Source organism: Mus caroli, chromosome 8, assembly GCF_900094665.2.
Source record: "Mus caroli chromosome 8, CAROLI_EIJ_v1.1, whole genome shotgun sequence".
In the NCBI taxonomy this organism is placed as follows: domain Eukaryota; kingdom Metazoa; phylum Chordata; class Mammalia; order Rodentia; family Muridae; genus Mus; species Mus caroli.
Window position 1 is genome coordinate 10,207,487 of NC_034577.1, and position 26,574 is coordinate 10,234,060.

Below are 26,574 nucleotides of genomic sequence, written 5' to 3' on the forward strand. Positions count from 1 at the left end.
GGGACAGTGCAAACCCAGCTGCACAGAGCAATAACAGGAAGAAGTGCAGGAGACATACGGAGATACAAACCAGTTTAATCTCAGGAGTAAGGCTGACCCTTGACCAGAGGCAATATTAAACTTTGGAATAATTGCCTTTGTTTGCTCTTTATAAGGCTTTCTTGGCTGGAGATGAGATAAAAAAGACGGGGTGTTAGAATGTTAATCCGCTTCTTTCTCAGATAACTAGCTCTCTGAGTAACATCTGACTTAAAGATTAAATTCCCATCTTTGATGTTTACCATCTGTGGTGACAGCACAAATTTCCTTTATAAAACAATTCTATTCATAAAATGAATGAAAACAGCCGCCTCAAGTCAATAAGTATGGTTGGATTACTACCTACAAATGGAGAAGACAGGAAAAGTGTGTGTGTCCTTAAAATATTACCCTGTCATACATATGTGTCATTCACAGAAAAGGATGTAGCCAACTGCTCATTAGGGGTGAGAGCAGAACATTTGAGTGGTACCATTCTCTATACTTTCAAAAGGCTACACACGTGCACAGAATGGAATTTTAAGAACACAAAATGCCCTGTGTGGTAATGGTCCTCTGTATTTCCAGCACCCAAGGAGGTGTGTGTGTGTGTGTGTGTGTGTGTGTGTGTGTGTGTGTGTAGGAGTCTGAAAGTAAGAGGCCAGTCTGTAGAGAGAAAAATTCGATCTTAAAAATATTCGGTGGGGAGAAAGGTAGCTATAGAAGCGTCTCTTCCACTCCCGGAAGGCACGGAGTCCCGCTAGATCCCCTTTCCCCTCCCAGACAAAGGCGAACAGGTTAGGACCAGGAGCTGGCGCCCAAGATCGCCACGGAACTATTAGAGTGGGCACACACCCGACGGGGGGGAACGCTTTTGCACCGGACTTCCGGGGTAGGGCCTGTCGGAGCGGAAGTGCCGTGTGGCGCGCGGGGTCTGGTCCGGGCGGTGGTCGGCGGGCTTGGGTCTCTCGACACCCGGGGGCGCGCGGAGGCTCGAGAGGGCGTCGGGTGCCAGCCCTGGCCTCGCGGCCATGAACCTGGAGCCGCTGCGCAAACGCGTTCGGCAGTACCTGGACCAGGTGCGCGGCGGGGGCCGGACGCTGGGCTTCGGGGCGGTGGGGCCCGGCGGGGAGCGCGGCCCCAATGGCTCCGATCCTGCGTGGACTGCGGGAGCGGGGCTGGGCTGGGCTGGGACGGCTGCACTGGGACCTTGGAATCTGGCCGGACCGTAGGACGTTTGGGAGGATTTAGTTGTGGTTCTTATTGGACAGAATACTTGGGGAGACAAGCTAGCTGTCTCCAGTTAGGACTGAACAATAATACCCCGTGCTGGATCTTCAGCCTCCGCGCTGCTCTCCAGTGGACAGCCCGGACTGTTCGAGGGAAGGTGTGTCTCTGGGGTCCACGTCATTGTCATGTCATTTGTTTTTTTGCTAAAATGCTTGCTCTCCCGATAAATGAGAAATGGAAGAGATGCAAAGTGATTGAGCCAGAGGTTTGCACTTCGCTGGAAGGCTGCGTGCTAACGGGCAGTCGGTTTGTGATTATTTTCTTTGGCACTGAGTGAGATGTAGAGAGGACAATGTGGGCCTCTTTTTTCACTCTGGGGGCATCTGTTCAGAGCAGATTCTCGGGTCCATAAGACTTTCTCCTGGCTACTCATTGGGCAACCCTGTACTGACTATATCCTGAGGAACTGAGGCAGAGGCAGTAAGAGCCAGGGATCAGCACTAACCAGGACAGATTCCTGAGTGTCTTTCCGCTGTCAGATTAAGTGTTGTTAGAGTTGACTACAGGGGGCGACATTGCCCATGACCAGTGACTGTTAATGTGTTATGGGTTTAATTGTGAAATATTTGAATCTAGAGCTCTGCTAGATGCTACTTTGGGATTCATTTGAGCTTGTGGGAAGTGTTATTACATAAATGTCAGTATCAGAAGTTCTAGATGACTGCATTTCAATCGCTTATCCACTGTTTTAGATACTAGCTGATACGTTTTTGGTAGTGTATGAGTTAAACTGCTATCTTGAATTGTATATATGAAGTTCTTACAGTAATGACGACCTAAAACGCACACTAGCTGAGCTGTAAAATACAGGTGATTGGTGCTACATCTAAGAACGTGTTGTAGTGAGTGGTGGATTGGTGTGTGGATTTATATTAGTCGACTGTGGGGGCAACGGCAGTCACCCTGTGTTTGCTTTTTGTATGCAGCAACAGTATCAAAGTGCTCTGTTTTGGGCAGACAAGGTAGCTTCACTCTCTCATGGTGAGTGACATGCAATTTATTTCCCCTAATTAATCTCTAGAAAGCTCCCCATGAGCCTCTGACCACTTGTGTAATTTTGCCCCTCAGAGGAGCCCCAGGATGTTTATTGGTTGGCTCAGTGCCTTTACCTCACAGCGCAGTACCACCGAGCCGCCCATGCGCTCCGGTCACGCAAGCTGGACAAAGTAAGTACCGAAGCTGTGGGAATTTCTGTTTCCCAGATGTCGGAAACGTCACTGGGGCCTCATGTTGGGTGTGTGTTTAAAAGAACTCCAATTTTTTATTTTTATGAGAAAAAAATGTTTTCTCGGTTGGTTTGGGTTTTTCTTTTTTCGGGGGGGGGCTGTTGAGACAGGGTTTCTCTGAATAGCGGCCCTGGCTGTCCTGGAACTCAATTGGTATATCAGGCTGGCTCTAACTCACATATACCTGCCTACCTTTACCTCGTGCTGGGATCAAAGGTGTGTCCCACCACACCTGGCTAAGAGATTTGGTTTTAATTTTTATTTATGTGTGTATGTGTGTGCCACCTGAGAAACCGGAAGGCAGCGTTGGATTCCTTGGAACTGAAGTTCCAGGCACTGTGAAGTGCTCTCTGAGCAATGGGAACAGACTTGTGTTGTGTTCTTTGGAGGAGCAGCAGGCACTCTTAACTGCCAAGCCATCTCCTCAGCCTAAGAGCAAGGCTCTCACTTCAAGGCCCAGTCTTTCATTTCCCACCTCTTGCCCACCTGTCTGGTCTCTTAAGTTCTCATTGTAATGGTTTTGCTTTTGTTTGCTTGAAAATTTTTGCTTTTTTTTTTTTGTTTATTTGTTTTTCGAGACAGGGTTTCTCTGTGTAGCCCTGGCTGTCCTGGAACTCACTTTGTAGAGCAGGCTGGCCTCTAACTCAGAAATCCGCCTGCCTCTGCCTCCCAAGTGCTGGGATTAAAGGCGTGTGCCACCACACCTGGCAAATTTTTGCTTTTTAATATTATACTTCTTTATATAGTCTGTGTGTGTGTGTGTGTGTGTGTCTGTCCTAACCCACCTGTGGGAGTTTGTCCTCTCCTATCATTTGGGTCCCTGAGGACCAGACTCTGGTCATCAGTCTATGGCAAGTGCCTTTAGCTCCTGAGCTGGCTTGACAGCTCAGTTTGCTTGCTTTGAGATCAGCTGTCACTGTTTTTCTTAGTCTGGTTTCCAGTTCTTGGGCTCAGGGCAATTCTCCTGTCTCAGCCTCTTGTGAGGTTGGGATTGCAGGCACATAACTTCTCTTGGATCTTTGGTGCCTTTAACATGTTTTTGATGTTTGCTAAAAACACTGGGGCTCTTTCTTTTTTTTTCTTTTCTTTTTTTTTTTAGCTGTAAAGGAGAAAGTCTAAAACTCTCCATGCGTAAGTTTTCTTTTAAAGTAGATGTGTATGATTTTTACATTACACAAACATGTTACACATGTAAAGCGTTTGACTTTCTCACTCCTTTCTTTTCTAGTTGTATGAAGCTTGCCGATACCTTGCAGCTAGATGCCACGTAAGTGTGCTTGGTTTCTGTTTTATCTGGTGGAAACGTGACTGTGAACAGTGTGCAGCCCTCACAGATATGTGGCAGCTGTCCCACCAAGTTAGCATAGCATTGCGTAAAAAAAGTCCTTTTTAGTATTATTTTCTATAAAATATTCATTCTTAATTTATTCTTTAGTCATTTAATTTAAATAATGGACATAGTATTTATTGCCATTTAAAAATCTAGAAGACTGGGCTGGAAAGATGACTCAGCAGTTAAGAGCACTAACTGAGCTGAGCGGTGGTGGCACACGTCTTTAATCCCAGCACTTGGGAGGCAGAGGCAGGCGAATTTCTGAGTTCAAGGCCAGCCTGGTCTACAAAGTGAGTTCCAGGACAGCCAGAGCTACACAGAGAAACCCTGTCTCAGAAAAAAACAAACAAACAAAAACCAAAACAAAAAAAAGCACTAACTGCTCTTAACCAGAGGTCCTAAGTTCAATTCCTAGCAACCCCATGATGGCTCACAACCATCTGTAATGGGACCTGATACTCCCTCTGTTGTGTCTGAAGACAGCTACAGTGTACTCATTCATATACAACCAATCAATCAGTATTTAAAAAAAAAATCTGGAGGACATGGGTGATGAATGGAACTTGTATTCTCTCCATAGTATGCTGCAAAAGAGCACCAGCAGGCTCTGGACATCCTGGACATGGAGGAGCCAATTAACAGAAGGCTCTTTGAGAAGTACCTGAAAGATGACAATGGCTCCAGAGACCCTTCCAGTGACTGGGAGATGTCACAGTCCTCCGTGAGTGATATGTTAGCATGTTTCAGCAACAGCAGTGGGAAATGCCCATGTTGCATGGCAAAAAATAAACCCTTATACATGTGTATAAAAAATTATGGTTATCTGCTTGTTCCAAGTAACCAACAACTCTTAGACACTTCTGACTGAGCGTCAGTATGAAGCTGTAACAATATGGATGTTCTCTGAATAGGCTGAGCTGGGACCTCACAGATGCCTGGAGCTGCACACGGTGGCGGGGGGGGGGGGGATTTTCCTCTCCTCTCGGTGGTTTGGACATATGAAGAGGAATCTTAATTAGCTTCAGTTGCTTACAGGAGAGAACTTTTTATTTTCTTGATAGCACAATCTAATATCATTAGCTAGGTTTGAGTTTGTATTATTTATAATTCTACAAAATTGAAACAGACTTAATTAACATAATTAATCATATGCTCAGGTTATTTCTGGTTTGTTATTCTTAGCATTTACTTAGATACAGCTTACACCACACAGCTAGAGTTCACTCATTTGGAGTGTACAGTCCAGTGGCCTTTAGTGTGGTAAAGCTATGCCAGTTCTACATCTACCAACTTTAGGGCAGTTTTATCATCCAGAGATTCCAGATTACTTACTTGTTACCCACAAATTTACCTCTCTCCTTTATAACATGGCTATGAAGGAGCTGGAATCTGGTTCCTCTCCTGTTCATTTTAAAAAAATACAGGAATTTTATGCATCTGGGCATCTCTCATCCCTTACTCTTTCTTTATTAATTGTGTACTTAGAAGTACACTAATTTTCTGCTAGGAAATGCATATATTTACTATCTTGGGATTATTTTTGGACCACCATTAATTTCAGTTAATGTGTTTTGTTTTGTTTTTTTTTCGAGACAGGGTTTTTCTGTGTAGCCCTGGCTGTCCTAGAACTCACTTTGTAGGCCAGGCTGGCCTTGAACTCAGAAATCTGCCTGCCTTTGCCTCCTGAGTGCTGGGATTAAAGGCATGCCCGGCTAGTTAATGTGTTTCTTAAGGTTTAGAGTCTTGACAGGATCCGAGTCCACATTCTGTTGGTAGGTAGTAGGATGGCCAGCACCCCAGAGGTATCCACATCTCCAGGCCTTACAGGGTTCTGTAATTAAGGTATATTTCCCCTTTTTCACAAGTTAGGAAAGGAAACAGAGGCCAAGACAGATTAAATCATCACACAGAAACACACGCAACTCTCAGAGCCTGCACTCAGGTCTCTGGGCTCTCCCGGCCACTCTTCACCTTAACCTTGAGCTGTCTTGCTGCCAGGGTCTAATATTCTCTAGGCCTTCTCATTTGGTTTACACGTCAGACCGTCTTTCATTTTTATTTTATACAGTCTCTTGTCACTCTACGTTATCATCAAGGGACATTCCTTGAAGCCACACTCCTGAGGTACAAAGCTTCATTGGCACAAAGTCACCAGTGACCAGTGTCCAGGAAAGACAGGCCAAAGAAGCTTTAGTCTAACCTCAGACTTACTATGTTGCCCAGGTTGGCCTTGAACTTGCAAATTCTCCTTCCTCAGTTCCAAGTGCTGCTATTCTAACCTGGTGAAACTAAGGCTTCGTTTTGATGTTGTATATCTGTTGATTTATACTGTGCCTTGGCAGTTCAGATAACATTGTAGACATAGTAAAGACGTCTCGGTGTTCTAATAGTATATATCTCTAAGTCAAAAATTAATTTTATTTAGCATGTAACAAAATGTATTTTCCAACAGATAAAGAGCTCTATTTGTCTTCTGAGAGGGAAGATCTATGATGCTTTAGATAATCGCACCCTGGCTACCTACAGTTACAAAGAGGCTCTGAAACTGGACGTCTACTGCTTTGAAGCCTTTGATCTTTTGACATCACACCACATGCTGACAGCACAGGAAGGTTTGGGAACGCCTGTGTTTGTCCATCTGTGTATGTGTGTGTATCTGTCTGTGTTTTATGGTCGTTGTGTAGAATAAGTAATATTGCGTGGCTTGGCTTCTTTTCTGAGATCTATATAATTAAGAGCAGGGTACACAATAGGCTTACACACACCTAGCTCTCCTAATGTCTTCATGGAGTGAGCACATCACAAAACAGTATGATGCAGTGTCTTTTGCTGGTAGAGTCTTTGAGGGAGGTGATATTGTGGAATCTTTTATGAGAAGTAGTTTAAGGGGTAGTTATTAACCAAGATTCAGTGATTTTTCATCCTAGCCATACTTTAAATCCCTGTTTCCAAGTCCCAATCTCAGAGCAGCTTAATCAACAATTTCTAGAGGCTGGGCTCTGACAGCAGGTGTGACTCTAACCCCAGAGACTCAGTCACTGACCGGCCGGCTGTGTGACGTGGGTAATGGAGAGAACAGAGAACACAGGGTTGGTAATGGAGTTCATACACAGACATAGCCAGAACACTGCCTCTTAAACCAGACAGGGACAGGGACGAGTAGGAAGCTGGCTGCTGGCATCTGGTAGAAGCTGAAGGTCCTGGAGAGAGCCCTTCTGTGCTCAGGATGCCTTTCAGAGAGGGCCACACTGTCAGTGTAGTCATTGTCAGGGCCTGGGTTTGTCAGGCCAATGAGGAGAACCATCTGAAGTCTCCTGGCCCAGCTCTCCAGTAGCAACCACACTGTAAGGATTCTCTACTGTACTTTGATTTCATTTTCCCCTGAGTTGATGTACATAGAGGACTATAGAAGAGTATTTTCAATTGCTGTTTTCCCATGAATATCTGAAAGTGTCATTTTTTTTCTTACTGTTCTTAAGAAAAAGAACTTCTGGACTCCCTGCCTCTTAACAAGCTCTGTGCTGAAGAACAAGAGTTGCTGCGCTTTGTATTTGAGAACAAATTAAAGAAGGTGAGGAAAACCTCAGCTAATGTTTCCCTTCTGTGAACACCTTACATTGTTCCTTAGCGTTGGCCTTTTTCCTTTTATCAGTTACTTTTGTACATGTGCGCGCTGTGTGTGTGCGTGTGCACATGTGTGTGTAGGCCAGAGCTGATGTCAGGATATTTCCAGTCAGTTTTCCACAGATCCTCTTGGAACTTTGCTGCTGGAGCTGCACTGGCTGGCCAGTGAGCCTCCAGCATCTACCCGGCAGCTCTTTAGTGCTAGGATTCCAGGCCTTGGCCATGTGCAGCTTTTACATGGGTGCTGGGCCTGGAGTGTAGGACCTCATGATTGCACAGCAATTGCATTGCATCCAGCTCTAATTTAAAAATCAATAACTGTTTATTAACAGTAGCGTGTGCCACAATAGATTATGTAAAAATATGAAAATGCTTCCTAAGTTCTGTCTTCTAAACTTGTATGTGACATCCTTGCTATGGTGGAAGTCTGTGATGAAAACATACTGATGAGAATTATTAGAACCCGATGTTAATAATGTTTCCAGGGGCCCCTGAGCCCCTGGTGTAAAGTCCTCCCGTCTTAGGCACAGCATGCACTGCTTCTTCCTTTGCTTTGCTAGTGCTCATTTCATGTATGCATTTTTCTGTTGCAGTATAACAAGCCCAGTGAGACCGTCATTCCCGAGTCAGTGGACGGCTTGCAGGAGAATCTGGATGTGGTAGTGTCTTTAGCTGAGAGACATTATTACAACTGTGATTTTAAGATGTGCTACAAGCTTACTTCTACGTAAGTATACTTGCTGGTTTTGTGTCAGAATGTGAGCTTCGGTCTGTACTGTCTAATTCACAGACACATTCTCCGATAGTCTTTTATTAATTGGTGGCGGTTGAAGTTTCCTTTACTGTTTGTAGAGTATTGAGCTGTATTGTTGCTGTATTAAAAGAGCAGGTTACAGGCACCAAGTTAGCGATATGTGTAGCTCACTACAGTTACTTGGGAAGAAGCTACATGTCCACCTTCCCATCCACTGATGTGGGACTGACAGTGTCCCTGGGCTGATTATACTGAAACAGAGAGGCTTACACAGAAATGAGCAATGACATGTCTCCAGCCACCAAGAGCCTGTTGGCCTCTAACACACCACAGTCCAGGCTTCAGCTCTCTGAAGGTCCTCCTCTTTCCAAAGTGTGACTCAAGTAAACCCAAGAGGTGATAGCTTGAAATACCAATTTGGCCCATGGTTTTGTAAAATTCTTCATTGAGTACTGCTAGATCTAAGGCAGTCCTGTGCCCCAGGTGCCCTGTCTTGCATGTTAACTAGCTAAACCGTCTCTAATACCAAGTGCCCATTGCATGTCTTCAGACATTGCAGTCCAATTACACTTTGTAGATTTTTGTGGAGCATGGGGGGTGGGGGGGCAAGGTGTTCATTTGGTTTTTGGTTTTTAATACAGGGTTTCTCTGTAGCCCTGGCTGTCCCTTGCTCTGTAGACCAGGCTGACCTCAAACTCAGAGATCTACTTGTCTCTGCCTCCTGAGTGCTGGAATTAAGGTGTGCCACTAACACACCTCACACCTGGTTTTTGTTTTGTTTTTCTGTAGTTTTTTTGTTTTTTTAATTTTTGAAATCACAAAAATTGTAGTAAATAGTTATATATTTAAAAGTTTATACTTTCTGCCGGGCGTGGTGGCGCATGCCTTTAATACCAGCAGGCGGATTTCTGAGTTCGAGGCCAGCCTGGTCTACAAAGTGGGTTCCAGGACAGCCAGAGCTATACAGAGAAACCCTGTCTCGAAAAACCAAAAAAAAAGGTTTATGCTTTCTATCCTTTTAACTAGTTAAGTTCTGTTTTTAAAGTAAAAAGGTAAAAGAAAAGCTAAAGCTAATTTTTATTCTTCCCAACCAAATCAGTTTTTTTTTTTTTAAAGATTTAAATATTTTACTTATATAAGTACACTGTAGCTGTCTTCAGACACACCAGAAGAGGGCATCAGATCTCATTACAGATGGTTGTGAGCCACCATGTGGTTGCTGGGAATTGAACTCAGGACCTCTGAAAGAGCAGTGAGTGCTCTTAACCGCTGAGCCGTCTCTCCAGCCCCACCATACCAGTTTTCTATTTATGCTTATTTTATTTTTGTGATCCTGGAGATTGGATCTAGGACCTGCCCATTACGGGCAAGTGTTCTGCCATGAGCTACATCCCAAACCTTCTTTATTTTGAGACAGAGTCTTATTAAGTTGCCCAGGCTGGCTTTGAACTTGTGATCCTTCTGCCTCAGCCTCTTGAGTAGCTGTTACTAGTAAGTATGCACTGTGGCCTGGCTTCCCTTTCCTTTATAATGAACTGAAGTAAAGTGTTAGAGTTACAGCATCATGGCCTGATATGCACAGTGACTGAGTGGGGTGGGGGGCGATGTTTGAGGTGATGAGGACTTTATCACACTGTCTTCCGGGTGGTAATGTGCTGCTTTAACTTTCAGAGTGATGGAGAAAGATCCTTTCCATGCAAACTGTTTACCTGTGCACATAGGAACTCTTGTGGAGCTGAATAAAGCGAATGGTGAGTGAACACTTACATCCCCAGTCCTGTGATCCCACCAGCTGAGGGGGACCTCACACTCCTGATCCTTCTGCCTCTACCTCCCAAATGCTGGGAGTGTAGGCATAAGCCACCAGGCCAGGCCTTGATTTTTGTTTTTGAGAGCATTCTGAACTATTGAAAGTTTGTATTACAATTCCTGGCTAATTAGATGCAGCCTGGTTGACCCCAGTAGGACTGCTGCCATCGTCAGATGGCTGATGATCGGTTTCCTGGCAAAGCAAACTATTTCCCATCCTCCTGCTTCCTCTTTCCTCTTCACAAATGCACCTTGTGATTCAGAGTAGGCTAGCTTCGTTAATATCAATTTTGTCTGTTTTTCCTTCCTGTTTTTTTTTAAGTATGAAACTATTATAGACAAACAGTTAAGTCAATATTTAGAAAGTGGAAAGGAGTAGATATTTCCCATGTTTTAACATTTGAGAGACATTTAATTTGTTGGGCAGTATATTTGTCCTTAAGTCCTTTGAAACCAAATAATGAGTTTAGTCAAGAGAGAGAAAAAAATCTAGAGAAGCTCCGGCCCTACAGTCACTGCGCTCTGCACCCTGGGGTCTGTACATCAGACCTCCTGGAAGCAAACATGCAGACTTTTGGCCACCTAGAATACTGAATCCAGAATATACCATATGTGGCGGCTATAGGATATGTTGCCATGAAATGCTAAGACGTGCACTTTACTTTAGCACTTGCTTACATGGTAAACACAGAAGTCTAGTTAACAGTTTGATTTATGCTATCCCCCTTTTAGCCTGTGGCATGAGGTGTGTCAGTCTCTCAGATGGTGCTCTAGAAGAATCTGTGCCTCACCTAAAGTGCTTATGTGGCCCACCCTGTGCCTCTACTCGCTTCTAGCCAGTGTCAGTGGTGGCTGTTGGGGCTGAGGGAGGCTGTATACCAGGTGGATTTATACCTAGAGGAAGAAGAGATGAGATTGCTGTGTGAGAGTGGGTGAAAGGTCAGATGTGAAATTTAAATTATTTATGTCATATATTTTTCCCTTTTTCCTAAAACAGAACTTTTCTATCTTTCTCACAAACTGGTGGATTTATATCCGAGTAATCCTGTAAGTAATACAATTTCCTTTTTCTTTTTGTTATCTAAACTTTAAGAAAATATTTTGCTAGTATGTAGACAGTAGCTTATATATTTAAGTTCAAGCAAATAATGTTTGTGTGTGTGCATGCTTGTGTGTGTGTGTGTTGTATGAATACTCTGTCTGCATGTACACCTGCATGTCAGAAGAGGGCATTAGATCCTTTTATAGATGGTTGTGAGCCATCACGTGGTGCTGGGAATTGAACTCAGGACGTCTGGAAAAGCAGTCAGTGTTTTTAACCCTTGAGCTAGCTCACCAGCTCTAAAAACACTGTTATGTTAAAGCAGTGAGACAGAATTTTCTAGTTGTAGAGATAATAGCAAGAAGCTTTATTATCTGTTCCATGAAATCATTTTTACTTACACTAAAGCAATAGCTTTGATTAAAACCTTTTTCCTCTGGTTATAAAAGTATATATACTCCTTTACTGCTGAAGAGCACAACATTCCAAGTTAGTGAAGTCTCCCTTTCCAAGGATAGAATTGTTGCATGGCATTTTGTATGCATGTGTAAGTCTCTGGATTGGGCTTATGCTTAGAGAGCTAAGAGTGAAAAACAGAATCAGGAGCTGTGTGTGTCCTTAAGACAAAAGCCAGCGAGCAGAGGCTGAGTCTCAAGTAAGAAAGAATGTGTCTAGCTCAGCAAAAACCAGTGTAGGGGAATCCAGCCACCAAAAACTCAGAGCCCAGCTAGAAAGCAAAGGTGAGCCAGGGTCAAGCCAGAGCTCAGGCAAGTGTGCTGTCTCAGTGGAGCGACCTTGGGAAAACCATAATAACTGTTCCTTTTCAAGACCTCAGTAACATGTGTGTGACCTCAGAGAATCCCTAATTTAGACTAAAATTTTGGAGTTGAGAACATCCAACCCACCCTCTGTCTGGCCTCCCTTGTTAGATCCCAGTTCAAGGTTAAGTGTCTCTGGTTATAGTAAATATTGGACTTTTTAGGTGTCTTGGTTTGCGGTGGGATGTTACTATCTCATGGTTGGTCATAAAAATGAGCATGCCAGAAGATATCTCAGGTATGAATTTGTTTTCTTCTTTGCTCTGTAGTGAACCTATGATACGAGAATTGTTGCTCATAAGCTTGAATGCAGTGAGTCCTTTAAAACTAGCATGGATGAATGTTCCCTTAGCAGGCTCTACTCACTTGCATTGTGTATGTGTATACCATTCACTAGGATGCAGAGGTAAAGCAGGGTTGCAGGCTGTGTCCTCCAAGACCTTAGATTGCATTGTTTTATTTGTACATGAGCATAGGAAACAATCGTGTTTCCTTTACACTGTCAGCCTTCAGCTTTTGCTAATGAAAAACACATTAAACTCGGAATGAGATTAGGTTAGCCTGGCATGACCACTGAGTAAGTAGGTTCCTGAAGGATCTGCTATGGTTTCAGGTTTTCTTGCAGGTTGTTAGGAAATGTGCACCCAGGGAGCCCAATATGGTTCCTGGTCAGAGCAGGCCCACGTTACGTGGCCATTTAAGCCACCAGTGTTAACCCTGGGTCACAGAGTGGGCTGCTGCGTAAATAGTATTTGTAAGTTGCATACAGAATGCCAAGTTCAGCTATTTTACTTTATCTAAAAAGCACAGGACTCGCCTGAGGCTGAGGCTTTGTAGTTTTATGTGTTGCCTTTCGTTTGGGCAGCACTCACAGCAGCCGTCCACTTGTGAGCAATTTACTCAGTCGTGTTGCTAATGGTTTAATGCCATGTACTTAGACAAACCTAGAAGCTGAAGAATAAGTCCATTACTTGAATACTGCTTTTGTTTCAGCAAAGCTACCACGTTGGAGAAGACCTACGGTCCTGCCTGGATAGCCTACGGGCATTCCTTCGCTGTGGAGAGTGAGCACGACCAAGCAATGGCTGCTTACTTCACAGCAGCACAGCTGATGAAGGGGTAGGCACACGGCAGGACTGCATGCCAGTAAGGGCTTCTCTTGCCAAGGGGAGGGTGTTTCTCTTAGGAATACTGTTACAGTTTGGGTCCTGAGTTAGAACTGTCACACATGTGTTGGGTAACAGTCTGTATTTATAACATGACTGGCAGCGGAGGGGACAAGGTTGATGTGATTCTCTTCCAGTCAGCTCGAGAGAAAAGGGAATGAGACCAAAGGGAGACTTGAACACAGAGCCTTCTTTCTACTCTCCATGCCCTGAAGAATGGACGCCTTATAGTAAAATCCCAGCACCTCACTGTTGCAGCTGTATTCGCTGCTGTTTAAGCCTGTGTCACTGCTGTATATGCAGATCGGAGGCTAGCTGTTTCTCCCTCTGATTTTCTAACAATTCTGCTTTATGTGTTCTGAATCTGCTAATTTTTAGATGTGTAATTATTTTATCTCCTTGATGCCCTGAGTTATTTATCACTAGAATGTCCCCCCTTGTCTCTGGTAACAGCCCTGTTCCAGAGTCTGTTTCACCTGGTCATGTGGTCACACCAGCTCTCACGTGTTACTTTGCCATCCTTTCAGGATCACTCTGCTGTAGTGTATAAACTGTCAGTCAGCAGTTAGAGCCCTGTCCCTTGCAGTCTCTGAATAGAAGTAGAAGCAGCATACGGTTACGTCATTTTTTTTTTTTTCTTCTTGCTCCAGTCTCCCTCTCTCCGGCTACTGGTTAAGTCATTTTTAAAACTGTATTTTTTACTGTAGTGTGTATTCATTTACATGTAACATGGTGAGATAGACTTATTTCAGCCAATTAGTTCATTTTCTACCAGTCATGTTAAATAATTTACAGTTTGTATTTTAGTTCTTTTGAGTTTTGTTGTTTACAGTGACTTTCTTAGTGATCATCTGTGGGTAAGCAACATCTTAAAGCAGTATAGTTTCAAGTACTAACTCTGTCCCTTCGTGCCTCCTTTGTGTTATTATGAATCAACTTATACCTCATAGTTGTATATGAGACCATGGTTTATACTGATGTTGTTTTGTAATCACATAGAAGAGTTGCAAACATAGTGACAGTTCACTGCCTTCTGGTCACCACTGCAGTCACGTAACTTATGTTGACTGACCCACTTATTTTCCACGTAGATACAGTTCACATGTAGATGAGTTACCAACTGTGTCCTTACAGTTCCACATAAGGAGTGGAACTTTAGTTTAGTGCTTTAGTTTTCTTCAGTAGATCTTCTAGTGCTGGTTTCTCTGTTATACCTAGCTCATATGGCTACTTGTACCTGTTTGTTTGTAAGCCCTGTTATCATAGTTTTTTAATTCTATTTATTCCACTTTGGAATAGTGATTATTTGGTTCTATTTGGTTCTCGATTATAAGTTCTGTTTGGGGGTCCCTGAATAGATGGCTCAGCAGTTAAGAGCCATCTTAATTTCTCTTGCAGAGAACTAGGTTCAGTTTCCAGTAGAGCTCACAGCTGCCTGTACCTCCAGCTTTGGGGAATCTGATGTCTGCTTTTGGCCTTCACGGGCTCCTGCACACATGATAACACTAGTCATATGCATGTATTTAATTAATTAAGTTCTTTTTTTTTATTAGCTGTCCTCTGATGGGGTATTGTTCTTATAGTTTTGTAAACTTATTTTCTTTAGTTCTTTGAATATTATCCTAGCTTATTTAAAGTACTGTCTTTTAAGTCCAGTATCTCCTCTTCTGCTAGCACGGTTTCTGTTTAGACTGTATTTAGAGTTAGAAAAAAGTGAATGATAGATTCTAAATAAAGCTGACAAATTTCTATTGCATTACAAAGTTTCAAGCATTGAATATGTGAAAATTTCAAATCTTTTCAGGTGTCACTTGCCAATGCTATATATTGGATTAGAATATGGTCTGACCAATAACTCGAAACTGGCTGAGCGGTTCTTTGGCCAAGCTCTGAGCATCGCCCCAGAAGACCCGTTTGTCATCCATGAGGTTGGAGTGGTTGCCTTTCAGAATGGAGAGTAAGTACCTGAGGGCTTCCACCTGGTGTGGGCTCTTTGAAGTGGGGCCTTGGCTCTTAAAACTCCCCTGACCAGAGCTGCTCTTCATTGGATTTTTGTTTTATAAAATGAGTTAATTCATTTTTATTTTTAGATGTATTATTTTATGAGGCAGGGATGAATTCAAAAGTAGAAATTCTCATGGTGGAATCCCCTAAAACACTAAACCATATTGTCCTTTTCCTTTAATATGGGCTGCACAAACTCCAGTACCCACCATGTGGTCTGGACAACATCTTCTTTGTCAATTAGATTTTAGATTCACACAGTTTCACATTTTGAAATTAAAAAGGTCATTGGCAGAACAAAAAAGTAAACTATTGCCCGGTGTGGCGCACAGCTTTAATCCCAGCACTCGGGGAGGCAGAGGCAGGTGGATTTCTGAGTTCGAGGCCAGCCTGCTCTACAAAGTGAGTTCCAGGATAGCCAGGGCTATAAGAGAAAAACCCCGTCTCAAAAAAACCAAAAAAAAAAAAAAAGTAAACTATTTGGATCATCTTGATAGTATGGCTTTTCCCTTGAGTATCTAGAGGGTAAACAGTTTGGAGGAGAAAACGGTACACTGCATCAGGCTCTACCGAAGTGTAAGCACAGCGTTGTTTGTGTTCTAAGATTTCGGTTATCGGGGCTGGAGAGGCAGCTCACAGAGGAGACACTTGCTGCCTTTGCAGAGGACCAGGATCTTGTTCTAGCATCTTCATCATGGCTCACAGCAGTTATAACTCAAGTTCAAGGGGACCCCATGCCCTCTTCTGACCTCTGTTGACACACACATACATTTAGGCAAAACACTTAGGGACATAAAATAAATCTTTAGAGTTTTTTCAGTTATGTTGTATAAATATTATAAAGAGGGTTTATAACCTCAAAAAAATGAAGAATTGTTATTTTACGTGTGTGAGTGTTTTGCCTGCGTGTGTGTTTTGTCACAGAGGTCAGGGGATTCAGGCTGGTTAAGCCACCTTGTGTGTCTTGGGAATCGCTGAGCCAGTTCTCTAAACCCAGAGAACTTTGGGTGTAGATGATACCTCAATATAGTTCCTCCTCAAAATATGCAGGCACTTTCTCTGTGAATTGACCTACAAAAGTCACTTGTTCTCTAAAACCAATACTCAAGAGATTTTAATCATCAGACATGTAGATATGAAAAAAGCCTGAGTCCACTGGAGTCAGCTGAACCATTCCTGGCTAATCTCACACCAAAGTATGCCCAGTCTTCTAATATAGTCTTTTGAGTGCTGTGGTTTTTTTTTTTTTTTTTTTTTTTTTTGGTTTTTCGAGACAGGGTTTCTCTGTGTAGCCCTGGCTGTCCTGGAACTCACTTTGTAGACCAGGCNACTCACTTTGTAGACCAGGCTGGCCTCGAACTCAGAAATTCGCCTGCCTCTGCCTCCCGAGTGCTGGGATTAAAGGCGTGCGCCACCACGCCCGGCGAGTGCTGTGGTTTTTCACAGCGTATGTACTTTGTTGGTAACTTTACTGTCTAAAATAATTTCCAAACTCACTGCTGTCTCTTGTGTACCATAAGTAGCCATCGTGTGCCTCCAAGGGAATGTGTGCAGTAGCTAAACGTTTGCTGAGTGAGTGTGCTATCTGCTGTAGGTTTGGTGTTAGCGAACTGATGACAGTATATGTTAAAGACAGCTAATCATTGTTTAGTTGGTGAAATATTGTGGCCAGACATTTACAGGAGTCTAAATATCACTATTCATTAGAATTGACAATCTCCGAAATCCTGAGCCTGTGCAATATTAGTATCAGAAGATTAGCTATTACTGTCTGGCTCAAATGATTTTCTTTCTTTTTTAGTTTTTGGGATTTTTTTTGTTGTTGCTTTTTGAGTTATCATACAAAGTGATGAGTTTCTATGGCATTTTCATGTATGTGTGTCGTTACACTTCATTTTTATTCATAGTATAATCTGAGTTATTTTTAGCAGTTTTCATGTTATTTTAGTACTACTAGAGATACTCAAATTTTTCTCAGTGTCTTATCTTTGCAAATTGTGAATAACTGCTAACCCCTCCTCTATTTTAGATGGAAAACAGCAGAAAAATGGTTTCTCGATGCTTTGGAAAAAATTAAAGCAATTGGGAATGAGGTATTGTGTGTACTATCTGCACATACAAACACAGACACCACAGGGCATATTTAATGTTGGATGTGGAAAATGCAGGTAGTCTCTCTCCTGAGAAGAATCAGCTACTGAAGAGAATCATCACAGATAACTAGACAGTCACCTATACCAAGAGAACATGAGCTCAGTCTGATTTCAGAGCAATTACTGCGTGTGACATGGGGCAGAAACCAAAGCACACATGGTGGTTTTTTGAAACAGTTTCTGATGGCTAATCAAAGTATTCGTCTGTTACTTGACATTGCTTCTCTAGAGCTTCAAAGGGCCTCATCTTTGGCTCAGTAAGAAAAGCAGTTTGGCAGCAGACCAACTTGTTTAGAACTAGGTGTCATTCAAGTGCAGACCCTTTGTGGTTTTCATTAGTTAGTGCGAATGAATTAACCTTCTAATGGCAAGGCTGTATGTGCCCTGCATTACTCATAGTCATTTAATTATGAGCATGTGTACCTAAGAGAGTGCATGTGGCTGCTCTTTGGATTTCTCATCTCTGGAACTGGTACCTGTCTAGCCTTACTCTGTTCAGCATTTCACACCCTGGTTTTCCTTCGTACCTCATGCTTATGGCCTCCTGTCCTTTGTGTCTACTTCTGTCTCTCGGACAGACACCGTTTCTCCACCTGGGACAGTCTGCCTGACCACATAGATTGAGCTCTGCTTGCTTTGGTCTTTTACTGTTTATCATTTGAACTTACAAACATTGCTGTGTGTTCTACATGTGTGTCTGTAAAACATGGGGTGTTTTTCAGTTGAGTCTTGGGTAGTTCTGAATAATACTAGTGTTTTTGTCAAAGTAGGATTGCCAGTCCCCACATTCCGTCATTGAAACAATTAAATACTTTGCTGTTCACTGGTCTGGCACCTGGAGCCGGTTAGAAACACAACCCTAAGATCTGTTGAGTCAGAGCTGCAGGTTTTAGCAACATTCTGAGTAGAGTTTCATGCATAGGAAAGTTTGAGAAACCTAAGCCACTCCTAAAAATATTTTTTTATTCATAGGCAGTTTGCAATCTTACAAACACTTAAATATAAGAGCATACTACTATTGAAGTATCAGAATGCCAATTAAAAGTTACAGGAAAGGAAAATACTGTTTTACTTTAAGAACCTGCAGCAGAAATCAACCTGGCTAACTAGAAATGCTCATGCCCAGGAATCTCTGAAGAATTTTTGTTTGCATGGGCTGGGCTCTTAAATCCAGCCCTCAACACCTTGAAAAGATGACCCAAGTTCTTTGTTTATTTGCTTAACATGTATTTACTAAGTGCCAGCCAGCCATGAGCACAGAACTAGGCATCAGCTACAGTAAAAACTGTTCGCTGTGGTTTCAGCCGCCAGAGCCATTGAAAAACACAAGTAGCTAATCTGAGCCATGGCTAAAGTTTTACCTTAGCATCTATCTAGAAATTACTTGGAATATTATTTCCCAAAGTTTCTGAAGTATTTTTTCTATAGAAATCTGTGAAAAGGTTTCATACTCAGTTAAAGTCTGGGAAATGTTAAAACTTTAACAGAGTCAAGACTCAAATTCTCCAGCAGAACCCACACTCTCTCCTGCCCACTACCCTCCAGGAAAGGAAACAGACTGACTGATGTAGGAAAACACTCCATGCAAGGGTCGCACACCACATACTCCATCCTTAGTATGCAGGCATTAGCTAGACAGAAATAAGGGACAGGTATTTCAGAGGTGGAAGTGGCTTATGCAAAAGCGTGAGTGGATTCATTGTGTTTTGGATTTGACATTTCAGAGGACATCAAGAAATGGAGCAGGAACGTTAAGTGGGTTATTAAAAACCTTGAAGTGGTGTTAGAGAGCTGGCAGATTATCCAGGGAGAGAGAGCATGAGAAGTTTCAGAAAGAAGACAGCATAGCTGTGCTCATAGGGTAGGGGCTCAGGCTAGACTCCTAATATTGGGAAGCCAAGGTGTGTGGCATTGGAGGTGTGCCTGCCAGGTAAACTGAACAAACTCTAGAGAGTACTAGAAAGGCCACGACATCCTGTTCCCACTGAATTTGGCTGGTTTGGACATTTGGGATGAGGTTAAAGAGCTAGAATGACCAGGGGAAGATGCATTGGTTTAGTAAACCGAGTTGACAGTGCTTGTAACATTTCTAGATAGAAATATTTACAAGGCAGATGGCCATAAAAATCCAGGCTTTCAGATGGACTCTAGATGATAAGTGCACAATTTAAATTTCTTTGGCCTGGCTGGACTCTGGGATGAAACTGTGCTAATTACAGTCTAGTACTGAGGAAGTCTCATCTCGTAGAGGAGGAAACTGAATGAACCAGTAAATCCTGACTCTGCTCTGTGTGTGTTGGGGTGAGGGGGATACCCAAGTTTGCAACTTGCAGGATGTGAAATGAGTCACTGCAAACAACTCGGGCTGAATAATGATGTGAACTTGATGTTGATGTTCTAGGTAACAGTTGACAAATGGGAGCCTTTGTTGAACAACTTGGGGCATGTCTGCAGAAAACTTAAGTAAGTGAAGTAGAGCATTTTCAGTTGTATTCGTTGACAGTGGAAGTGTGTTTATTTTGAATAGCCTTTCTGTGTTTATTTCATGATATCCTCCAGACACCATACTTGGTTGCAACAAGCATCAACATCCCGGTTTTCCTATTTCAGTTGCTATACTTTTATTTTAGAAACACTGAAAAGTATAAGAGCTATGGCTTTTTTTCCCCTCCCTTATATTAAAATATTTAATATTCCAAACTAATTTGGAAGCACTTAAACATTCAGGTCTAATTAAAGCCATATCCATACTCTGGTTTTGTTTACCCAGAAGTTTTATGATATCATAAACAGGTGACAGTTACAGCTGTGCTCTTTGCTGGAGACGGACCTCAGTGGTAATGGTGCTTGCTTGCCTAGTATGCAAGAAGCCCTTGCTTTGTTTCCCAGCACTGTGGAAAACCAGGCATGGTGGCATGTGTGTCTGTGATCCCAGCATTCAGTAGGTGGGAGCGGGCAGATCAGGTTCAAGGTCACCATGGCTACATTGTGAGTTGGGGGACACATGAGACCCTGTTTCAAAAATGTGGGAGGGCGGGAGGGAAGGATGCTCTTTTGTCAAAAGTAAGTCTTGGGAACAAAATGTCTGAGAAGTCAGCAAGTGTGTTAGGTGTGGCAGCACACATCCACACAGGTAGTCCCCAGGGGCTGAGGCAGATGACTGCTGCAAGTTTAAGGTCAGCCTGCACTAGAGACAGAGGAAAACTTGGTCTCAACAAACAGAGGGATATTACATTGAATATCCTTATGTAAGACATAATGGTTTAACAGCTTAAAATAAGTGAAATACATCAACTGGGGGAGGGTGGTGGGCAGGAGAGAGTGTGGGTTCTGCTGGAGAATTTGAGTCTTGACTCTGTTAAAGTTTTAACATTTCCCAGACTTTAACTGAGTATGAAACCTTTTCACAGATTTCTATAGAAAAAATATTTCAGAAACTTTGGGAAATAATATTCCAAGTAATTTCTAGATAGATGCTAAGGTAAAACTTTAGTTGCTTTCAGCTGCCTTTGGTATATAAAAGTTATATGTCACAGTAAAAAATGGTGTGTTATGAGGCTCAGTATGGAAGTCCAGGACTTTCTGGCTGGTGTCACAGCTTCATGCTGCAGTCTCTCATCCAGCTAAGGACATGCCAGGAAATAAATACATGTTCTGCTTTAATTTTGAAACAACCTAACTAACTAGCCCTGGCTGGCATGGAACTAGCTGTGTAACACAGGCTGATTTCAAACTCAAGAGGTCTGCCTGCTTCTTGTCTCTCAAGGTCTGCTATTAAAGGCCTATAAGGTAACACTATACTCCACAGGGAAATATGTTTTAAGATGGTGAAATCCATAAAAGTAAGTATGGGGAGTTAAAAGTCTAGACCATATTTCTTAGGAAAGACTGAAGATTCACAAGGACAAGTAGAATGCTTTTAGTCAGCACTTATATTCCATCCAATAATTGTCTCCCCCCCCCCCGCCCCCATCTCTTCTTCCAACAGGAAGTATGCTGAGGCTTTGGATTACCACAGGCAGGCACTGGTGCTAATCCCTCAGAACGCGTCCACCTACTCTGCTATAGGGTACATACACAGTCTGATGGGCAACTTTGAAAACGCTGTGGACTATTTCCACACAGTATGTCCTTTGCTTATATTTTACTCTGAGTCTGGTTAATAATGTGCTCCTTAATTTGAAAAGATCTTTTCTAAGCCACATCTTACTGATTATACATTTAAACTTCTTTAGTAACTCTGTGGTTATTCTTTTCTCTGCAAAGAAATTATGCATATTATGTAGTATTCATCACATCAGAAGTAAACATGAGACTGTCCTGCATATGCCTTGAGGTATTTGTCCCTCAGTCCCACCTGGATTTGTCTATCCAAGAAGAGAGAGAGGATTCCCTGACCTCCTCCTGAGAACTTGGACTGTTAACCCTGTGTTCTTCCTGTAGGTGAACAAAAGCACTCACAACAATAATGTGTATTTATCACAACAAAGAGTTCGTGTACCTTATTTCATGAAAGCTAAGAGGTAGAAAGCCTGAGGTACGTCTTTGAAGGTCCATAGAAGGAAAAAAAAAAAAAAAACCAACATAAAGACAGAAAGTGCTAAGTTGTGCTTTAATATATAAATATAGTGACCACTTAAGGAAAAAAAATGGCAGCGAAACTTTATTATCATCATCTGTCGTGTTTTTGTACTCATCTACACCTAGATTTCAATTTTTTTATCATGAAGAATATTTATTTTTTATTGGATATTTTATTTATTTACATTTCAAATGTTATCCCCTTTCCTGGTGTCCCCTCCAGAAACCACCATCCCATCCCCCTCCCCCTGGTTTCAAATGTTTTTATTGGCATTCTAGTCTATGTATTAAAAAATAAAATATAAACGAATAAATGGCTTCAGTTTCCAGCACAGGCAGGCGGTGTCACTCTCTTCCTTGCATAGTGTCTTGGTGGCAGCTCAAGACACTGTGTAAGGAAGAGTCGGGGTTTTACACATCTTATAAAACCTTCAGATTGCTGATTTGTCAATAAAAGGCTTAGACAACCTCGACAATTTGTAGACTACCTTTATATAGCCCTCACGTGGTCTCTTTCCCCTCCCCTGACCACTAGGTCCACCTTCACAGGCAGGTCATTCATATTACAGCTGTGCCTGTCACAGCAGCATCAGGATACAACCAGCTCTAAGACACCAGAAACACCAGAAACATTAGAATTTGAGAATAGGCGCCTTAGGTCAGCTAACTAATGATCCTTGGAGAGACAGGTAATGTATGAGGCAGTGCAATATTTGAAAGATAAATTCATTGGTGTAATATTTTCAGGCTACATAAAGACCTAAAGTTAGAGTGTGATCATAGTAACACTGAGCTGGTCAGCGTGACCTCAGAATGTTTAAATGTGCATATTAATATAAATGACTGACCTTTCATTGTGTTAATGCACAAGGTTCACACAACTCTAAGGACAGTTTTCTAGTGTGCTGGGGACAGGACAGCCTTTAGGGCAAGAGTGGAATAGTGTGATGACCATCCCCGGTCCTCCCTCACCTGCTGTGAGCAATCATCAGCTTTAGAGCTAGCTACTCACTGCTATCCTGGCTAACCTATCCAGGACTCCATAGGATGCTTTCTGAAAATATTTCTAACAAAAGGGAAGAAGTAGCATTTGAATAGCTGTGCTTGATCTTTTTTGGCAGGCTCTTGGTCTTAGGCGAGACGACACATTTTCTGTTACGATGCTTGGTCACTGCATTGAAATGTACATCGGGGATTCGGAAGCTTATATCGGTAAGATTAAATTGTTCTCCTGACACCATGTTATACTCTGTTTTGGTCTCTTGAAATCTCATCCAGCATTCGGAATCAACAACTATATTTAATTTGTTGGGAAAGTGTAGTATGAGTTAGTGGCTCATTTCAAGTTTAATGCTGACTATACAGAGAACATTTGTACAGAATCATGGTAGAAGAAAAAAATCATATTTCTCCAAAGAAAATGAATGACTTTGTCCCTTTATTTTGTAACACAGAGCACAACATAATAATATATTTTAATAGATTAAAATATCTTTCATTTATTTAATAGTGATTTATAATACTTTGAAGAGCTTTTTTTTTTTTTTTTTTTTTGGTTTTTCGAGAGGGGTTTTTTTGTTAGCCCTGGCTGTCCTGGCACTCACTTTGTAGACCAGGGTGGCCTCAAACTCAGAAATCCACCTGCCTCTGCCTCCCGAGTGCTGGGATTAAAGCCATTCGCCACCACGCCCGGCTGAAGAGCTTTTATAATGATAGAATCATTTAAATACAATTGCTATATTCGAGCACTTCTTTAAGAACAAGTATTGTGAGGTCAGCGTAGTACATTAAGGTTAAATGTTAAGATCTGGACTTAGGGGTAGGTAAAAAAAATAGAGACTTTAAAGACTTGTACCTAAATAAACATAGAGAGCAGAAATGATAAATTGAGCTTTAATAGAATGAAGAACCTGGGCTAGAGAGATGGGTCAGTGGTTAAGAGCACTGTCTTCTTCTAGAGGCGGCTCACAGCCATCTGTAATGGGATCTGATGCCCTCTTCTGATGTGCCTGAAGACAGTGACAGTGTACTCACATAGGTTAAAAAAAGTAATAATAAAATAAATAAAATAAAGTGAAATAAAAAATGAAGAACTAAGCTAGGCTGGTGGTGAATGCCTTTGATCCCAGCACTTGGGAGGCAGGGGCAGGCGGATTTCTGAGTTCAAGGCCAGCCTGGTCTACAAAGTGAGTTCCAGGACAGCCAGGGCTACACAGAGAAACCCTGTATCACAAAACAAACAAACAAAGAACTAAAGATATGACTGTAAGAAGAAAGGCCTGCCACTGAATGGAGGGTGTGAGTCACAGCCTATCAAGAATTAAAAAAAAAAATCCCTACAAGAAAAGAATGCATAAAAATGTGCAGAGATGCTGGAGGAGGTAGTACCGCCTGTCATCCTGTCTCTCGGATTGCTGAAGCAGGAGGATGGTAAGATCCAGACCAGCTTGGGCTATACACAGCCTCATGGATGGTATGCTTGTGTATGTTCTGTCCATGGAAACGGTAAGCACCGGAAGGGCAGCATGAAGTTAGGGAACCATTGAAGGCATTCAGCAACATCCTTACCTAGGAATAGAGCTGGCATTTGGTGTAAGAGGCCACCGAACAACTTCCAAGCAGCTAGTGCTTCTAACCACTGAGCCATCTCGCCAGCCCCAACTCGTGATGATGTGAAACTACAGTTAGAAATGAGTAAAACCTGGCAAACCATTAGTGTGTTGTCATAGTTACCAGTTAAATATTGCTGAGTCACAGGCTTTCATCAACAGAAATAAAGGCTGAGTTCTGTGCGTCACTTGCGTGCTCTTCCCCTGGGCTCTCTGGTTGGCTAATGTGGCTGTGGTCAGAGTGACTAACTGATGGGCTCACAGTGGGTGAAGGACCTCAGCTGGGATGACATCAGATCTCCATTCAGGACTGCTTCATGGTATAAGTGGGCTCAGAGATCTAAAGGACAAGGAATAACCTCTTCTGCCAAAGTGCCTGGCCCTGAAAGCTGTCAATTTGAAATGTGTAATAGTTTCAGTTATGTCAGAAATTACTGACCTTAATCTGTCTAATTAGATTGGCCCAAGTAAATTCTAATGTTGTTATATACTTTGATATACCTTGAAAATATACTTCATTCCTATGAGCAGTAGTTTAGTGACTGCCCAGCATGGTTAAGATGTATGCTTACCCAAGCTTTGGGAAGAGTTAGCTCTGAAGCCATGTTGGTACCATGATTGCATACACTTTGAAAACTTTTCTAAGCATCTCCTTTGAAAATGGTGGAAGATAAAGAAAAAGGAAAGAAGAAAAATGGCTTCCCCTGTGACCAGTGTTTATGTTGTATAAAGCACAGCTGGACTTAAGTGGCAGGGCAGAATCAGTAATGATGGAATTTCATGTTTTCTAATGATGGTGTTTCTTTTTAGGAGCAGACATTAAAGACAAATTAAAGTGCTATGACTTCGATGTGCATACAATGAAAACTCTAAAAAACATCATTTCGCCTCCATGGGATTTCAGAGACTTTGAAGTAGAAAAGCAGAACACAGAGGAAGTAGGGCTTGCACCTCTGCAAAACTCCACTAAAGCTCCAGAGTCCAGACCTGCCTTGGAAGAGACTTTTGAAATTGAAATGAACGAAAGTGACATGATGCTAGAGACGTCTATGTCAGACCACAGCACATAGCCACAGCACTGAACCTGACAGAGGTCCAGGGCCCAACCCTCATGTGCCAGAGTAGGTCAGTGCTCCCCTGCAGCTTTGCTATGTCCTAAGAATTGTCCAGTTCCTGATGTGACTCCAAACTACATCTCTACATTTAGGACCAGCAGCCTGCATTAACAGGTGGGACAGCAGGCCTTGGCAACAGATGTTTTCTGATTTTCTGAACCTACAAAGTAGTTAGTTACATGTAGCAGAATAAAGAAGGTCAACTATTCGTTATCTTTTTCATTGTGTCTTTTCCAATAAATTTATATTAGAAGTTTCCAAGCTGGTAGAGTGTATCTGTTACCTTTCTGTTGCTATGACAATATTCTATGATCAAGGCAGCCATTGAAGGAAGAGTTCGGATTGATTGTGCTGGAGAAGCAGTGCAGCAGGCAGGCGTGGCAGCTGCAAGGGGAGCAAGGACAGTTACTCTCAAAGCCTTCCCAGTGACACATTCCTCCAGCAAGCTCAGACCTCCAACAGTGACAGCATCTGGGGACTGAGTGTTCAGATACCCAAGCCTCTGGGGAACACTCACTACCACTCAGTTTCTGTCTGCCCCTTACCTGGTGTGTCCCATTGTTAACATACTGTTACTGTAGGACATGTGTACTGGCTAAAACACTCTGATTGGTATGTTGCTCATAACTCCAGTTTTCCCCAAGGTTCACTCCCTATTCCAAGCACTCTGGAGGCAGAGGCAAGTGGATCTTTGAGTCGGGCCAGGCTGGTCTGCGTAATGAATTCCAGGCTAGCCAAGATAATATAATGAGACTATCTTTAAAAATAAGGAGGGCTGATGAAATGGCTCGAGTAAGTAAAGGCACTTGCTTCCAAGACTGACTGGGTGAGTTTAGTCCTTGGGACTCATGGTGGAAAGAGAGCTGCTTCCTGTGGCTGTCTGACCTCTACATGCTCACCAAAGTGTGACCACACAGAGACTATGTAATTCCTCTAAGTTTGACTCTTATTTTGTCTGACCGTGAGATCCAGCTCTCTTAGCTGTTTACAAGAACATTTCTTCCTTACTTTCAACTTTTTAGCTATAAAACA

The 26,574-nt window shown here is 42.5% G+C and overlaps 1 protein-coding gene across 3 annotated transcripts; it reads left to right on the forward strand.

Annotated features, from left to right (window-relative positions):
• Positions 1-899: 899 nt before the first annotated feature.
• Positions 900-25,800, forward strand: Cdc16 (cell division cycle 16). Of its 3 annotated transcripts, XM_021169416.2 has the most exons (18): positions 900-1,097; positions 2,235-2,289; positions 2,377-2,474; positions 3,763-3,801; positions 4,448-4,588; positions 6,320-6,479; positions 7,347-7,438; positions 8,085-8,218; positions 9,917-9,996; positions 11,052-11,101; positions 12,079-12,152; positions 12,908-13,033; positions 14,885-15,037; positions 17,114-17,177; positions 19,639-19,700; positions 21,226-21,361; positions 22,940-23,030; positions 25,238-25,800. In XM_021169416.2, the coding sequence occupies exons 1-18, from the start codon at positions 1,050-1,052 to the stop codon at positions 25,495-25,497; spliced, it is 1,863 nt and encodes a 620-aa protein (XP_021025075.1). In that variant the 5' UTR covers positions 900-1,049; the 3' UTR covers positions 25,498-25,800. The 3 variants fall into 3 exon arrangements, with proteins under 3 accessions (XP_021025075.1, XP_029336553.1, XP_021025076.1); XM_029480693.1 differs by lacking the exon at positions 2,235-2,289 and having other exon boundaries at positions 2,330-2,474; XM_021169417.2 differs by lacking the exon at positions 2,235-2,289 and having other exon boundaries at positions 922-1,097.
• The last annotated feature ends 774 nt before the right edge of the window (positions 25,801-26,574 follow it).

Excerpts from the sequence above, each read along its gene's own strand:
- Cdc16 (XM_021169416.2), top strand. The coding sequence starts at position 1,050 with ATGAACCTGGAGCCGCTGCGCAAACGCGTTCGGCAGTACCTGGACCAG. Across the intron at positions 11,102-12,078 it reads ATTTATATCCGAGTAATCCT|GTGTCTTGGTTTGCGGTGGG; the intron begins GTAAGTAATACA and ends TGGACTTTTTAG. Across the intron at positions 13,034-14,884 it reads GCAGCACAGCTGATGAAGGG|GTGTCACTTGCCAATGCTAT; the intron begins GTAGGCACACGG and ends AAATCTTTTCAG.